Source organism: Orbicella faveolata, unplaced genomic scaffold, assembly GCF_042242905.1.
Source record: "Orbicella faveolata isolate gen_17 unplaced genomic scaffold, um_ofav_v1 contig_47, whole genome shotgun sequence".
NCBI lineage: Eukaryota > Metazoa > Cnidaria > Anthozoa > Scleractinia > Merulinidae > Orbicella > Orbicella faveolata.
Window position 1 is genome coordinate 19076243 of NW_028301577.1, and position 16442 is coordinate 19092684.

Here is a 16442-nt window from a genome sequence, read left to right on the forward strand (position 1 = left end):
AATGGCTAAAAAAGAAAGTCAAAGAGTAAATTGGGGGTACCTGTCGCAACTGAGCCATCAATGGGCCGCTTTAGATCACATATCACAATGGAGCTGAACAGAGGTTTGATTGTTTTCACTAGGCCTAATCATGGTTTTTGTTGTGCGAGCATTGCCGGTAAGTTGTTAAGTCGTGCCATTGGATTCCCACACAGACACCGTTATCTCTGACCACTTTGGCTACCCGGCAAGATGGCATTGTAACCCGTGGTAAGGCCTACCGCATATTATTCTGTCACAGGATAATTTATTCCTGAAAAGTACCACATGCGGGATACGGTTTTAATTTAAGTCTGACCTACCAACAGGTGGTTTTGAGAAAATGATTGCAGGCTAATAAAAAAAGAAACACTCCTGATCAGCCACCAAACGCACCCATCATGACACAACACGTGCCACAGAAGCGATAACGTCTACTCAATTATAGTTTTTTCCTTAAAGTTCTTTCAAGAAAATTCACCATGCAATCATTTATTTGATAAGGGCAAAGAGAAATAGAGTGTGTGCACCTGACGTCATAAAATTAAGAAAATTCAAATGATTCCCTGGATAGTAGTTTATAAATAACTAAAAGAACAAATGAGCAGGATAACTTCAATTTTTTTTAATACAACTTCAAGAAGGACTGGGTGTCAAAAACACTCATGATTCTTTTGTCAGAGTTGATCACAAACTTACCACAGAATTTAAAACAAAAATTGATTGTATTCTATACCACTATAATATTTATGCTGCAAGTAACTGAGCAGTTTTTATGTACACAACATTTTTTTTCACAATAACTTACTTGACTTCATTCTTGTACAAACACTTAACAATAGTATATTTGAACATAGCTTTTCATTTTAGACACTCTTTTCAGCCTAAAGTACCATCATAAACAGTTTTTTTGCTATCTTTCACACATAACAGAGCAACAACTGTATTAGCAAGGAGTTCGAAAAACATTTACAGTCAGTCTGCCCTACTACCAGATGAAATTGTCAAACTTTGATTTAACATCATATATTACTGTACATTATGTTACACTTGATCAAATCTGGAGAACTACTTCATAAAAAACAGATAAGATTATTAGGATTAAAAGCTATACACACTATTTACAGGTAAAGAATGTACATGATCTATTTGTTGGCATAAAATTCTGCTTTTTTAACACACTTTGGTAAAAGCACCATGAACACATTTATTTTATTGTATTTAGTCAGGTCCATTTTGTTGTTGCGATTGCTGCCTGTGTCGCCATCCCTTCTCGGGTGAACTTAGCGGTGAAACAATAATTTTTCCAACATCATCTAGTGCTGGGGGGCCATCTCCTTCAGGGCCTACCGTGTAAATGGTTGTAGGTACCCCCTGAGAGGAATGCCGACTACTCACTTGTACTCTTCCACTGTATGGAGATTTTGGTGATGTAACAAGTCTCTCATTTGTAGATATTGGAGGTAAAGGTTCCGGCGCAGCTCTTACAACAACCTGTGGCTCTGCCCTGTTCCCAGTTCTCAGGAATTCGACGTAATCATCGGGTAATGGTCTTTCCCTTCCAGCAGATCGTTGGTGCCCTTTAGAAATTCCTAGCCCTGGTCTTGAAGGAGATGAAGCTCGCTTTGGACGTGAGGGCATGCCTTTGCTAGACTTAACTGGTGCTACATTCAGTTGAATCTCATTGGGTGAAGCTTGGATTCCCACAGCTCTAGAAGTCTTCATCTTGGTACCTAGTGACTGGGGGACTGGAGATGTTGTTGATCGTCGATAACGTCGCTGTACATTCGAAGGAGTTCCCTCTCTTGGTGGCACAGGTGTTCTGGAAGACACAGCATCTGACATATTTGTGTTTGATGAGACATTTGCACCAGCAGTTGTACTTTCCAGTTGTGCTTCATGTGATTCAAGAGAGGCTTCTGCGATTCTTTTACCACTTGAAGGCTTACTCTGATGATGTCTTCCAGACTGCTTTATTTTACTATTGTGTAGTTGGGAAGTAAGATATGCTACAGTGTCTGACTTCTTTTCAAGTTCTCTTACTACTGCAGCCAAATTGGCTTCCTTTTCTGATACATCTTTGACATACTTTTGATCCAATGTTTTGAGCTGACCTTCAAGAACAATAATTCTCTTATTCTTCACATCAATGATATGTTTGAGTTCAATGTTCTCAGTTTTTAACTCAGTCAGTATTTTTTGTGACTCATCTAATGACTGCTTCACTTGAGCTGAAAACAAGATAAAAAAAATAATGTCATATAATTTTGAGGCTGCTTACATGAACAGGTTGACAAAACAATGAGGCTTGGTTTACATTGCCGTATTGTAACAGTTTTAAGCCAAGCTTTAAAAAGGTTGACATTGCACCAAAGGAGTACCTACAATCAGGGACAAAATTGTTGAGACATTTTAAGAAAGCAAAATATGCTTTCTAACAAAGAAACATACTTCCTTTAATGAAAAAAGAATTTTGTCAATAGCATGGCCAACTACCCTATCCTCCAATCAACGCTGAAACTGGCTTTGACCAGACCATCATATGGCTACAGCATTCGACAGGGAGGAGGGAAACAAATATAAGGAGTGGAAATAGGACAAACCATGAAAAATGTTTGTTTTTAGGCAGTGTATCAACTACTTTTGTCTCTGATTGTAAGAAGTGATACATGTCTTATCACTCTTCTCAATCAACTTTTATCTTCTTGCGAGGAAAAACGACCCAATTTTCTTTTATTTCTATAGTAACAAGGGCCAGGGGAAGAATTCTTTCATCAGCTATAATGGTGGTACAAATTCTAGTAAATTAAAACAAGAAACGGACATTTCCCATGAAAATATAATCAAATTATGTAAAAAAAATGTATTTTATGAGCCAGAAATATATTCCAAGTAAATTCAGTCAAAAATCAATAAAATTGACAGTTAGAATAAAAAATAAACGAGAAAAAGAATTCATAAAAATAACAAAATAATGTATAACTTCTCTACTCCACCAAATCGGTAATTTTTCAGTGGTACATAATTTCAGTATATCATCGTCAACAAAAACAAGGTGATAACCAAAACCACAACTACTTAGTCCAGCCCAATGTGAACGGTGCCAGTGACTAGTGTAAATGCTAAATGATTAATTTCTCTCAGTCATGCAATTTACTGAAAGAATAATTTATAACACGAAGTTCACAGAAAACATCTGTCTCGATTGAAACGGGTATTCAAGCATCAAAATCGAATTTCCCTTGATATTACCTTCATCTCCACTAGAACTCGTCGCATTCATTGCCAGTTTGAAAGTCAGTTCTATAAAGTAAAGAGAAACATTATTATCACGTAATCGCACGTAAATTTTCCTAGTGACAACAATCCATACCTCCGCATTTCTTCTGAAGTTTATTGATCTCGGCGTACAGCCCTTGTAATGTTTTTGCGTGTTCTTGCTGCATAAAAAGGATAGAACTTTCAGCATTTTGAAGCTGTACACGAGCCTGAGCCAGAGTTCCAGTCATTCTAATACTTCTCTGTGTGGTAAGTTGCGATCAAGCACAGATAACAGGAGGTAAAACCAAACCCCTTCCCTTGGTCGACCATGTATTCCAATATGGCTGCTTCGCCGTTGCCACGAGCAGCAGAACAAAATATCTCTTGGCAAACCGGTCTCGTCACAATAGTTCCTACGTCATTACTAAGCAATAGAAGAAGACTTCTCATTGGTGATATTTTACCAAGTTTAGCCAATCATAAATAATCATCTATTTGCATCATCATAAGAAGGCGTGGTGCCCAAGTCCCAGGCGGGAAACAGAATTTGGGTGAGTACTTAATGTAAGACTACGTATAATGTCCCGAGAATATGGCTGTAGCTCTAGTATACCCCTGTAAACCCTTGTACATTCCAGTAAACCCCTGTATACCCTTGTAAACCCTTCTACACCCCTTTAAACCCTTGTATACCCCTTTAAACCTTTGTTTACCCTTTTATACCCCTGTAAACCCGTGTACACCCCTGTATACCACTATACCCTTGTATACCCTTGTATACCCCTGTAACCCCTTGAATACCCCTGTAAACCCATGTAAACCTTTCTTTACCCTTGTATACCCCTGTAAATCCCTGTATACCCCTGTAAACTCTTGTATACTCTTGTATACCCCTGTAAACTCTTGTACTCTTGTATACCCCTGTAAATCCCTGTATACCCCTGTAAACTCTTGTATACTCTTGTATACCTCTGTAAATCCCTGTAACCCCCGTAAACTCTTGTATACCCCTGTAAATCCCTGTATACCCCTGTAAACTCTTGAATACTCTTGTACACCCCTGCAAACCATTGTATACCCCTGTAAATCCCTGTATACCCCTGTAAACACCTGTATACCCATGTAAACCCTTGTACACACCTGTAAACCCCTGTATACCCTTGCAAACCCTTGTATACCCCTGTAAGCCCTTCTATACTTCTGTAAACCCTTGTATACCCTTGTATACCCCTGTAAACCTTTGTACACCCCTGTATACACCTGTAAACCCTTGTATACCCTTGTATACCCTTGTATACCCCTGTAAACCCTGGTATACTCTTGTTATACAAGGGTATACAAAGGTATACAAAGGAATACAGGGGTTTACAGGCGTATACAAGGGTACACAGTAGTTTACAGGGGTATAAAGGTGTTTAAAGGAGTATAGAAGGGTTTACAGGGGTATACAAAGGTATACAAGGGTTTATAGGTGTATACAGGGATTTAAAAGGGTATACAAGGGTATACAAGAGTATACAAGGGTCTATAGTGGTATACAGGGGTTTACAGGGGTATAGAAGGGTTTTGAGGGGTATACAGGGGTTTACAGCGGTATACAAGGGTTAACAGGGGTATACAAGGGTATACAAGTGTTTACAGGGGTATACGGGGATCTACAGGGATATGCAAGGGTTTGCACGGGTATACAGGGATTTATAGGGATAAACAAGCGTCTACAGGGGTATACAGAGTTTCACAAAAAGTATACAAGGGTTTACAGGCGTATACAAAGGTATACATTGTTTACAGGGGTATAAAGGGGTTTGTAGGGGTATACAAAGGTATACAAGGTTTACAGGGGTATACAGGGATTTACAGGGGTATAGAAGGGTTTTAAAGGGTATACAGGGGTTTACAGCGGTATACAAGGGTTTACAGGGGTATACAGGAATTTACAGGGGTATACAAGGGTTTACAGAGGTATACAAGGGTTTACAGGGGTATACAAGGGGTTACAGGGGTTTACGGGAGTGTACAGGGATTTACAGGGGTATACAAGAGTTTACATGGGTTTACAGGGGTATACAAGGGGTTACAGGGGTTTACAGGGGTATATAACGGTTTCCAGGGGTATACAGGGGTTTCCAGGGGTATACAGGGGTGCACAAGGGTTTACAGGGGTATACAAGGGTAAACAAAGGTTTACAGGGGCATACAAGGGTTTACATGGGTATACAAGGGTTAACAAAGGTTTACAGGGGTATACAAGGGTTTACAGGGGTATACTAGAGCTGGAGCCATATTCTCGGGACATTATACGTAGTCTTACATAAAGTACTAGCCAGAATTTGTGAACATGTTTTGATGAAAATTGACAACTATTTGTAGCGATTTTTATGTTCTTTTATCCGTATGGAGGATGGCTTCCTCCTCGAAACCAAGCGGAGTGGTAGTTTGGGAGTGGGAAGAAAGGCCAGGCCTTTGGATTCCTTACGAAGTGGACGTTGTCCGGTTCTTGGAAGAAAGTTACTTGAAACGTAGGGTGTCCCGGAACTCCACAGTGAATTTGGGACAGAGTAATCCTAAGTTAAACTACTATGAAGTTGATCTTGTCAATATGGAGCAACTGAATGTTAGATCAGGTAGAGGATCGTGTATTTTTCTTCTTATTTTAATGTTTCTTTGATTTATAAGTTGACGTATTACTTCTGAAAGCAATGCAAGTGGAAACCGGAAGTAGAACGGGGAAGTTAATCAACAACTTTTTTACAACAACTGCAGAAATTCTCGCGCTCTCATTGGCTAATTTTCATTGTTAATAATCGGATAGACACATGAATTCATAATTTATGCAATGAGCAAGAGTGGACAACTTGACAATTTGACAATTTGTTAAAAAAAAAAAAAAAAAACATATTGACATCAGTCAAATTTCCATGCGTCTGTTTGGAAACAAACTCACAGCACAAGGCCAGGGCAAAAACCCCAAATATCATTGGCTAATGGAAACCAGGAAAATAAAACCAGGGGAATAAAATACACATCCCTTACAAATTAATCTTAATCTTTTGAAGATGGTCTAGTCAGACTAATCAGGGCATATCTAATCGATATATTCGATACTCAATGAAAACTGATTGTATTCAATACTAATCAATCAATTAATATCAAAAATTGATAGAAATCAACTGATTGGTCGCATTCTTCTGATTATCGATTTTGATTGATTTTTGTATTAAGCTATTGATTTTATAGATAATAAGCTGCAATCAAGTGCAGAGGACAGGATGCAAAACCATACCCCTTTCCTCAGTTGACCATCTCTTTAAATAATTATTATTGACTTGAAATGGACGAAGATCGTGTCAATACATCCACTTTACTGTTCAGTTGTAGGAGGGGGACATTGGGCCTTGTGGTATTGCGGCATTTCAGTAATTTTAATCTCCAAATGCGATATTGCGTATTCTCTGAAAGTGCGAGATGTGGTGTTTTAGCATTTTGGACGCTAATAAATATTATCCTGCAAGTCTTCCAACATTTTCCAAGCCTTTTCCAGTTTCCAATTAGTCATTCCCAATAAAACTTAGCTCTCCTGACAACAGAAAACTGTAATTCCTTATGTCGCAATCAGAAAAGGGTATTAAGTTATTTTTTGTTAATTAGTAGCCAACACACCAATGGATGTTACTTATTTTAACAGTATTTTGTGTAAATAAAAAAATTATTTGACTTAGCATTCATTAATAAATAATCTAAATTGCTATATTTGCTCTAAACTTAACATACAGAGTAGTGGTTTCAGTATGACATCAAGTTTCTACTCAGTATTGGAGTATTGCAGTATTTGGCGATTTTTTGCCAATGTTTTGGGCAATATTGCAGTATTTGCCAGTTTATTTTACGGTATTTTGGTGTTTAGAACCCTCCAATGTCCCCCTCTTATAATGTCTCGTGGGGCTGATCCTTGTCAGAATGGATGACAACTAACATCAGGTAACATTAGAGAAATGACTTAGTTTTTGTCTTCAAAGTTGACTCAATGGTAAGCTGAAGGCAGGTTTTGACGAATAGTGTTCACCACTTTTTGGATTAATCTACAACTCCCATCGATTGTCATCAACTACATAAAAAAATTGTGATTATCAATTTCAATGGATTAAAATGACTAGTCAATCGAAAAATATTGAGTACTATTGAGTATTATCAATGAATCGATTAGCTTTCAGGTGATTGATTTCCACTCACAAGATAAGATACACCCTGAACTATTGCAGCTCTGTCTGTTTGTGCTGTGTGTTCAGTGAGTGGATCTCACGGTCAAATGCACTTTTTTCATTTGGTGAACTTAATTTTTTTGTTCAATTTTTTTTCCGATTTCAGGGATGTTACGAAAGGTTCAGAGGAAAGTTTACTCAAGCAACTCTGTTCCGGGACAAGGAGTAAGATGGGAGTGGTATTGCGATGTGAGGTGGATGGCATATGACATCCCTACATCTGAAGTTATTGAAAAACAGAACAGTTCTGGAAGTGGAGGCGTACTGGATTTAACCAATACACCAGTGGCTATTCCAAATGTTTTGAATTTTCCTCTCATGGTACAGATAAATAAGCATACAGGTTTTCAACGGCGTGTGCAAAGATTGACAGGTCAGAGGTACCCTTCGAATGCAAAGACCCCAAATGTTGCTGGAGCATCACCAAAAAGGGGTCATGTCATCTCAAGTACTCATAATGGTCGCATGGTTTCTGGTCACACCAAAGCTAAAAGTACAGCTACTCCAAGGAAAGACACAAAACCTGCCAGCATTGTAAAGAAAACAAAGAAGGCTAAAGTGGAACATGCCCAAGGTACTGAAGAATTTAAACCAGAAATTTCCAAGATGGTAGCAAGGAGGGGTTGTGATCCATTTTCACACATGAATTTAAACCCATTTCGTGCATCACATATACTTTAGGATTGCTGCCTTGATTTACCTCAACATTCATGGTTGCCACAGACATCACTTTTCAAAATTCCCTGACTTTTCCCTGAAAAAAATTCAATATCCCAAACCAAATAAATACAAAATATGAGATCTAGTAGTGGCTTCTGGCCTCAACTTGCAGCTGTCAAATTTTCTTTCTTCATTTAAGGAAAAGTATCTTTGAGATCACAGTGACCCCAAATTGTTTCTTCCAGCCTTCAATGGTATTAAATCAACCATGTTAAATTATTTCAATTTTCCCTGACTTTTCTTAACAATATCAATTTCCCTTGACTCAAAATAAAATTCCCTGACTTTTCCCTGACGTTGAAAAATTTATTTCCCTTACCATTTCCTGATCTGTGGCAACCCTGACATTGAGAGAAATGTGAAGAAATTAGTCAGGAGAATTAAACTGAAAATAGATTTTTTTTTTTTTTACTTTGGAGCTGTAGGTGCCACTGGCGGTGATCCTCTGTCTGAATTCTGCAATGACTTGGAGAAAGCTCCAGATGAGGTACACGTACTATAGCTTGACATACTTACATGTATAAGGATAATATGTTTTTTCTTTTGTTTCTCTGCATGTCAAGACTGGCATTCTAGGCTGCCGGCAGTCTGTTTTTCTCTTGAAATTCAGTAGAGGTTATCAGGGTGAGATGAAATTCAAAAACCCTGCTTGCCCTTTGGGCAAGCTGTAATTTCATCTTACTAGCCCAAATCTCTGAGGCGCTTGCCCGAAATTATTTTATTTGGTATCAGCAAATCAATTTAATATGGAAAAATAATGTTAATTAATAATACGGAGGTTAGATGAACTAATTCTCTTTGATTTCCCTTTTGAATGAAACCTTATACAATAAAACATTTGGAACTCTCAATGAGTGCTTCCAGAAAATATCCATACCCCCCATGGAGGGTTTTCCAGTTTGACACCAACCCCCTGGATTTTCCATTCCAAGGGCCTTCAGGGCACTTCCCCCCCCCCCCCCCCCCCATCCCCTGGAATTTCCATGATTATCTACTTGGGTCCCCCAACACCATGTAAATTCCATATCCATAAATAACTTAAATGACTTAAGTCATTTATTTTAATCTTCTAGGTACTGTTATAGAATTTAGCCACAGCTATTCATGGTTATGTTGTGGACAAAGACGCAACACAGCATATTTTTTCACAAACAATTGTTAACCAGGGTCAGAAATTGCACTTTCCTGGTCGCCAATGCGACTAAAAACTTTGCTCTGGCGATCAGAATTTCATAACTGGTCGCCAGTGGGTGATTAGCTAGTTCATGCCATGATAATTATACAAACAATAACTTTGATTTTCAACCAAATCAATCAAAATAAAATTCAAAGCCGATCACCAATTGGTCACTTACTTTTTACCTTTCCGCTTCTTTTGAAGTATAAAACTGATTTTCCTGTCATTATAAATCTACCACAACGTTTCACAGCTATGATCAGTACGAAGCTTTGCCGCCATGTTTTTTCAGCGGTTTCCCATGACAAATGTATTGCGGGCGCAAGAGGCCACGTGTGTTCTTTATTTATTCACGCGATGTGGTGTCCAAAGATGTTCTGAACTCTTTCCATAATTTATTACAAAGTGGAGATGGAACATCCGCGATGAAATTAGTTAAAGATTTAGACATTCTTTGGGCATCAAAAGGTGGAAATGAAGATCTGTTAATGTGGTCAAAAGATGATTTCAGCACTGGTTTGATTCCCGATTACATCGATTACAAATATTTTGCCGGCAAGCCCGTGGCAACCAAAATTTTGGTTTGTGTTTCGCTGCGAACGAAAAAATTTCACTGACACTTTTTGGCGACTACATTTTTCCATATGGCTACTGGAAAAAAAACTTTCAGTCGCCAGTTGGCGCCTGCCTAAAAAAGTTAACTTCGGACCCTGTTAACCTTGATTTGTTCACACAAAGTATGCTATTTTATTGTACACTATTTATGGGGATATTTCCTAGGTCAGGCTCAACGCTGCTGGGTAATGAAAGATTAAGGCTCTGAGATTTAATTTTCCAAACAGTGACCATGGAAAATTCTAGACATAAATTCATGTCATGTTAAAAATGAGTTTGAACTAACAACTGACTTAGAAGCCCTTCACTCCCAAATGGCATAGCAGCTGACTTTTTCTTCATTCAAAGAAGTTTTCATACGAAAATCTAAGAAAGTACTGAAATTTTAAAAGCTCTTTTAAACAACCCAGTCAAAGTTTTAATTTATGCATAGTCAAAACAACATGTCAAATTACTTTACACACGAAGTTATAGCGGGAAAGTAAAGCGGTCACACAACATGTTTTTCAAAACAGATGTTTGCCAAATATCGCTGAAATTTTTCTTTCAGGCAAGGAATACATTAATAAAGTCATACGCTTTGTCTTTGTAGTTTGTAAATGATAGCAAATTCATTTTATGCCTTAATGTTCTTAATTTGTCACACATTTCAATCATGTCATACTATAAATAATCAAATGACATCTGGGCTATGGCTCCAGCACTCTTACACATATGCTTCAAGACAATTAGACAAATGGCACTGAATCGACTTTGCAAGCAAACTATTCACTACACGGATAATGATGAAAATATGTGATAACCTTGTTACAGTAAGTTTCTGTCTCGCACCGCCACTGCACTGCCAGGACATGCGGTTGGGGAAAAGAGTTGATTTCAGTTGCTTAAATTTTATATTTTACTTTATCTTAGAAAAAGAGCATTGTTTCACTTTCTCTCACGAACTGTCTGCTAAACACAACATCTGAAGGGTGCGATTAGAGAAAAAAAAAAAGAGAAAAAAAACGACAACTTTGCTTCACCCATGTCCACTTCATGCTTGCTCATCGGGCAACCTGTAATAAGAAGGCCCTAGCCTGACCGATTGTTTCACTAGTTCCGGGCTACCGGACAGCCTTTGTGTCATGCCCTGGTTATTGTTTTTGGCCCCCTTTACTACCAAGCCTATTGACAGAGTCTCTCCTAAGCTTTAACTGTCACCTCTTGAACTGGCTGATAGATGGGCTAGGATTCAAAAGAACTACTGACAACAATAAGACCTAATGAGATGAATGTCATGATATGTATCATATAGCATATTTGTTTTCATGCCCAAAAAATCTGTAGCCTTGAGAATCCCATATAAAGTCAATTTCCTTATAACATTTAGTTCTAGGTACATTTATTTGGGAGGCACGGTGGTCTCATGGTCAGTGCGCTCGTCTCCGGATTGAGTGGTCCAGGTTCGAGCCCTGGTTGGGGACATTGCATTGTGTTCTTGGGCAGGGCACTTTACTCTCACAATGCCTCTCTCCACCCAGGTGTATAAATGGGTACCAGCAAACTTAATTCTGGGGGTAACCCTGTGATGGACTAGGGTCCCATCCAGGGGGAGTAGAAATACTCTTAGTTACTTCATGCTACAGAAACCGGGATAAGCTCTGGCCTGTTTGGTCACTTGGCTCATATGCAGACTCTACCTTTACCTTTATGTTTACTTTTATTTTATGCTTTACTCCCGAAATAAGATTTCTTAATATATCTACCATTGAAATGATCTTCATTGCAGGACTGTGCAATATGTTTTGAAAAACTCTGCAATATCTCCTCATTCGATGATGAATCTGAAAATAGTGGACAAGCTCAACCTTCCAGCATTAAACAGCTAAATCAATGCAAGCATGCTTTTCATGCTTCCTGTCTGCAAGCAATGTACAACAGCGGACCTAAAGTGAGTACAAGGAAAACGGTGAAGTTCTCAGTTAGTCTCACTAATGACATAACAACATAAACAACATAATGACATAATTTCTTAAATGTCAGTAATATGAACATCAACTTAAAGACAGAACGAAAAGATCACTTTTTTCCTAATAAAAGTGGTTATGTTCATGCTGTTATGTTGCTATTATGACAATAATTGTCAGGATGTTCACACTGCAAGCAATAGCGACATAACGCCCTTCTTATGTTGTTATGTCACTAGTTTGAACTAGGCCTTAGTTATTATTAGGTACATTAATCAGATATATGCTCATTCAATTCTTCCTTTGTAAGAATGACTATAGGATTTGACTTTTGACTGTGATGATTCAGCATTACAGGGATCTGTTTAATTTGGAATTTTCTGAGCAAGTTAGGACCAACCTGAGACAGTAAGCATAGATCTATGTAGAGCTACATGTCAGGACTACCAGGGGTAACCAGATTCATGATAGGCAGTGTGGAATAGTTTGAGTTTGATCTCAGAAAACAGGAAAAACTAGGTCTACACCCGGGGGGAGGGACTCCTATATAAAAAGGAAAGGGGAGCTTGTCATACCTTTTAGGAGTTAAAAAAGCAGTTGTGGTAGCTTTTAAGGACTGTCCAAACAGTAAATGTTTGGCAACCGAACATCATCAAACATTGTTTGGTGACCAAACATGCTGATGTTGAAGTGAGAGGCCAAACGGTTAAAACATGTTTGATCAAACACAGATCAAACTATGGATACGAGATGCAGAGCAAGCGTGGGATGCATGCGCATGCCAAACATGTTTGATACAGCTGTCTAAACGAACAAAACATCACCCATCAAACACCAGAACAAAAGAAATGTTTTAGGTTGTTTGATCGAATGTTTGATGGCCTTCAAATTTTTTCAAACACAATCAAATAGCACCAAACAAGGTGGCCAAACAGTAAAATGTTTGGTCACCAAACAATGTTTGATGGTGTTTGGTCGCCAAACATTTCCCATTTGAACAGGCCTTTAGAGTATTAAGCCTCGAAATTTCCACAGTGGGAGCTTTTGCATACCTTTTAGGGTATTGAGCTGAAAACATATGACAAGAGATAATGTGTTGTTTCAAAATTGGTACCTCTTAGGGGTGAAAAATATTTTGAACCACGCCCACAAAACATGATTTTTGTACCTCTTAGGGGTTCTTCTCAAAAGTTTTGACAAGCAGGTGCCCCCATCCTTTTCATATGGGGTCCCCCTGTCTATGTACAGTTACTCTGCTGAAACTTAATACTTTTCAGTTCCAAGATGATTTAACATATTTAATTTATTTAGCACTTTTTGTTATCCTTAACTTCCAGAATGGAAGTTTACAGTGCCCTACTTGCAAAGCAATTCATGGTATTAAGCTTGGCAATCAACCGACCAGTGGTCGTATGGACATACAGCACTCGCACAGAAGCCTTCCTGGCCACTCTGACTGTGGAATGATCACGATTGTCTATGACTTCACACCAGGAGTGCAGGTACCATAAAATAAAGGATATCAACAACTTTGTTTGTCATGTTATTGAAAATTAATACAGTAAAAGTATATTTAGGGATAGAACAATTAATTTAATTACTGTCTGGTAGGTTAATACTAGACTCTGTTTTTGTCAACGATCCTGGAAGCTAAATAAACCATTAAGTTTTCAAGTTAGCCTCCAGCCCTGTCTTCTCTGTTATTTTGCAAGACAGAAGAGAGAAATAACAGAAAAATGTACAGAATTTAACCCTACGCATAATCTGGGTATAAAGTCACATGAAGAGTACTCCAAGAAATTCATACTGCACAATCACGTTCTTTGAATTGATGTTGCTGCCTTTGAACTGAAAGAATTGAGTCTATCAACATTTAAAATGGCAACATTTTCCTTCAAGTGTGAAGAAAAATGTTGTCTATCTTCCAGCCTTGTACTGACACCTCATTAAAATGGCCACTAATCTTTTGGCCAAAAATAACAAAACAGATGAGTCAGCTTTTGCTTAAGAACTGCATTTGAATACAATCACCCCATCCCCACGACTAGATTAAGGCAACCTGTCACTAAGTCAGATTAACAGGGTTCCACTGTACAGGAGTGTAAAATTGTTTTAATGACAGGGACCAGAACATCCCAATCCAGGAAGTAGATTTAATGCAAGGGGATTCCCAAGAACTTGCTTTCTTCCTGATAGCCAAAAAGGAAAAAAGGTAACATGTTTTTCTTGTTCTCCCTTCCTGTACAAACTTGAGATCAACACAGTGAGTCAGGGACTTGTCTCATGTTGATTTTACTGAGGAAGCAAACAGGAGTGGGTGAGTGAGTAAGGGTTTTAGGTAGTATTTTAGGTAGTAATGACTGAGTTGGAACTGGTGAGAAGGAGGAGGAGGCATGAGATGGAGGTTGGGATAAGGGGAGCTATTGCTTACAGGTACATTTGTGAGGTGAGTGATTGAGCAGAAGTTGGTAGGCTGATAGAGAAGAGTGAATGAGTGTTGATTTCAGGAAGAAGTTGGTGAGAGAGGGTGTTGACTTTGTGACAGTCAGATTTGCCTTGAGAGACTGAGGAAGAGGGTGCATGTCTCGAAAAGTGATACTGGCAAGAGTAGAAGTAAGGGTTAAGGGGTGGGATTAAGGAGTGAGTGAGGACAGGAAAATGGCTCAATGCAGACTACATGAGCTAACTAATAAAAGCTTTAATCATTGCTTTGATAGTGAAGCTAGCTAGACTGCCTGATGTATACCTGGGTTGGTTAGCTGCTCAAACCATTGACTTTCATTATAACTGTCTCGTGCTGTTTGGAAACTGTAAAACTCAATCTCAAATGTTTTTTTCTCTTTTGACTAAGTTCTAATAAATTCAGGGCTTCAAATAACGGCCAGTCAACAGACAATGTCTGGTCAAAAATAGATTTTGTCTGGTCAAACCCTTAGATGGCAGGACAATTTGTCTGGTCATTTACACTGGTAAGGAAAAACTTTAGAGTTTCACATTTTAAATATTTAAAGGTTCAAAAAGGCATTTGTGAAAAAGGAGGGAAAAAAGGCGGATGCTTAACGATCAGACCAAGAACTTTTAATAAATGATTCATAATAGTCATAAAATTTCCAGCTATCTTTGCAAATTTGCGCACAAATGTGATACTGATTTTGCTGTACAATGCATTCCACTTTTCCTGCATTGAGATCGATGCTCATGTACAATAAACACTCTGAAAATTTACTTGTTTCATATTTAAACATCATGTGAAGGGGGGAGGGGGCACTTTTGTAGGGATAAGACATAATTGATGTTTGTCAGGCCAGAAATGGGATATGTCCAAGCAAAAATAGGTTTGACGGGACAATTTGACCAGTGCCAGCCAGGAAATTATTTGAAGCGCTAAAATTAAGCGGTAATTTTACCACTGACAGGTTTTAGAGCTTTTAAAGAAAGCTTGGCAGAGGAGGCTCATTTTCACCATTGGTACATCTTCTACAACTGGGGAAGAAGACACGGTGGTTTGGAATGAGATTCATCACAAAACAGAAGCATTTTCAAACCATATGGGTCATGGCTATCCTGACCCTAACTATTTGGACAATGTCCTTGCTGAGCTGGCAGCACAAGGTGTGGAATCTGATGATGGTTAAGAGGAAATATCAGTGAGGATTCAAAGTCTTAAAAATTCGAGGGAACTTTAGAGGAAATTGTGTACTGTAAATTAAGTTATTTCAGTATTTAGCAGCTATGAAATGTTCATAGGAATAGACTATAGAGAAGGTGTTTGTGTTTTGTTAATGGTTTCTAGGATGGAAACATTTCTGGGCTTAACTTTTGTCCATGCATCTAGGTGCCTTGATCTTGTAGACTAGAGAGACTACATCAGTCTATTGTGACATAGAGAGTGTAAGCAGAACTCACATTTTGCTTGCTTTCTATAACATCCTAGAGAGATCTGAAAATAACAGGCCTCATTACTTTAAAAAATAAAAATAAATATCTTAATTGACCACTCCCCCAATGGGGCTTGTCCAGGTCAATGAAAGCAAATGATGAAACAAATAATTCAAATGAACATAACATGGTTAAAAATCCCAACTGGGGGGAAGCAGAACAGTTGCCTATTTCCAAGCATGACCGAGGAGTTGAACTAGGGTCTATCAAGAAACAACTCTAGCTTTGTGGTCAGAGGGGGACTTGAACACAAGACCTCTAGATTTTAAGTCTGGTGCCCTGACCACTCAGCCACGTTGCCTCCTTAAATTGTCCTTTCAGATTTAGCAGCCACTTGCTTCCCATCACTACTTTCAGAGATTCACAACTGTTCAAGAGTTCATTACATTTAAGTAGCTTAAACATGTGCCACACGTAGGGCCCTGATCTATATTAACAAGGTGAAAATGTTTTCAATAAAATTCAGTCACAGTGAGGAATCATAACAGAGCATTATCTGGCCTTTGG

The 16442-nt window shown here is 38.4% G+C and overlaps 2 protein-coding genes across 3 annotated transcripts; one reads left to right on the forward strand and one right to left on the reverse strand.

Annotated features, from left to right (window-relative positions):
- Positions 1 to 628: 628 nt before the first annotated feature.
- Positions 629 to 3660, reverse strand: LOC110040776 (uncharacterized). The gene is made up of 3 exons (XM_020746045.2): positions 3392 to 3660; positions 3271 to 3321; positions 629 to 2249 (listed from the first exon to the last, which is right to left on the reverse strand). The coding sequence occupies exons 1-3, from the start codon at positions 3525 to 3527 to the stop codon at positions 1240 to 1242; spliced, it is 1197 nt and encodes a 398-aa protein (XP_020601704.1). The 5' UTR covers positions 3528 to 3660; the 3' UTR covers positions 629 to 1239.
- A 1925-nt stretch (positions 3661 to 5585) lies between these two features.
- Positions 5586 to 16427, forward strand: LOC110040778 (putative E3 ubiquitin-protein ligase DTX2). 2 transcript variants are annotated; one of them, XM_089279737.1, is made up of 7 exons: positions 5586 to 5903; positions 7645 to 8112; positions 8678 to 8745; positions 11819 to 11980; positions 13334 to 13498; positions 14119 to 14208; positions 15413 to 16427. In XM_089279737.1, exons 1-7 carry the CDS (start codon positions 5681 to 5683, stop codon positions 15629 to 15631), a joined length of 1395 nt encoding a protein of 464 aa, XP_089135863.1. In that variant the 5' UTR covers positions 5586 to 5680; the 3' UTR covers positions 15632 to 16427. The 2 variants fall into 2 exon arrangements, with proteins under 2 accessions (XP_089135863.1, XP_089135864.1); XM_089279738.1 differs by having other exon boundaries at positions 8684 to 8745.
- Positions 16428 to 16442: the final 15 nt, after the last annotated feature.

Excerpts from the sequence above, each read along its gene's own strand:
- LOC110040778 (XM_089279737.1), top strand. The coding sequence starts at position 5,681 with ATGGCTTCCTCCTCGAAACCAAGCGGAGTGGTAGTTTGGGAGTGGGAA. Across the intron at positions 5,904-7,644 it reads GCAACTGAATGTTAGATCAG|GGATGTTACGAAAGGTTCAG; the intron begins GTAGAGGATCGT and ends TTCCGATTTCAG. Across the intron at positions 14,209-15,412 it reads ATAGCCAAAAAGGAAAAAAG|GTTTTAGAGCTTTTAAAGAA; the intron begins GTAACATGTTTT and ends TACCACTGACAG.
- LOC110040776 (XM_020746045.2), bottom strand. The coding sequence starts at position 3,527 with ATGACTGGAACTCTGGCTCAGGCTCGTGTACAGCTTCAAAATGCTGAA. Across the intron at positions 3,322-3,391 it reads ACTTCAGAAGAAATGCGGAG|AACTGACTTTCAAACTGGCA; the intron begins GTATGGATTGTT and ends TTTACTTTATAG. Across the intron at positions 2,250-3,270 it reads GAGTTCTAGTGGAGATGAAG|CTCAAGTGAAGCAGTCATTA; the intron begins GTAATATCAAGG and ends TCTTGTTTTCAG.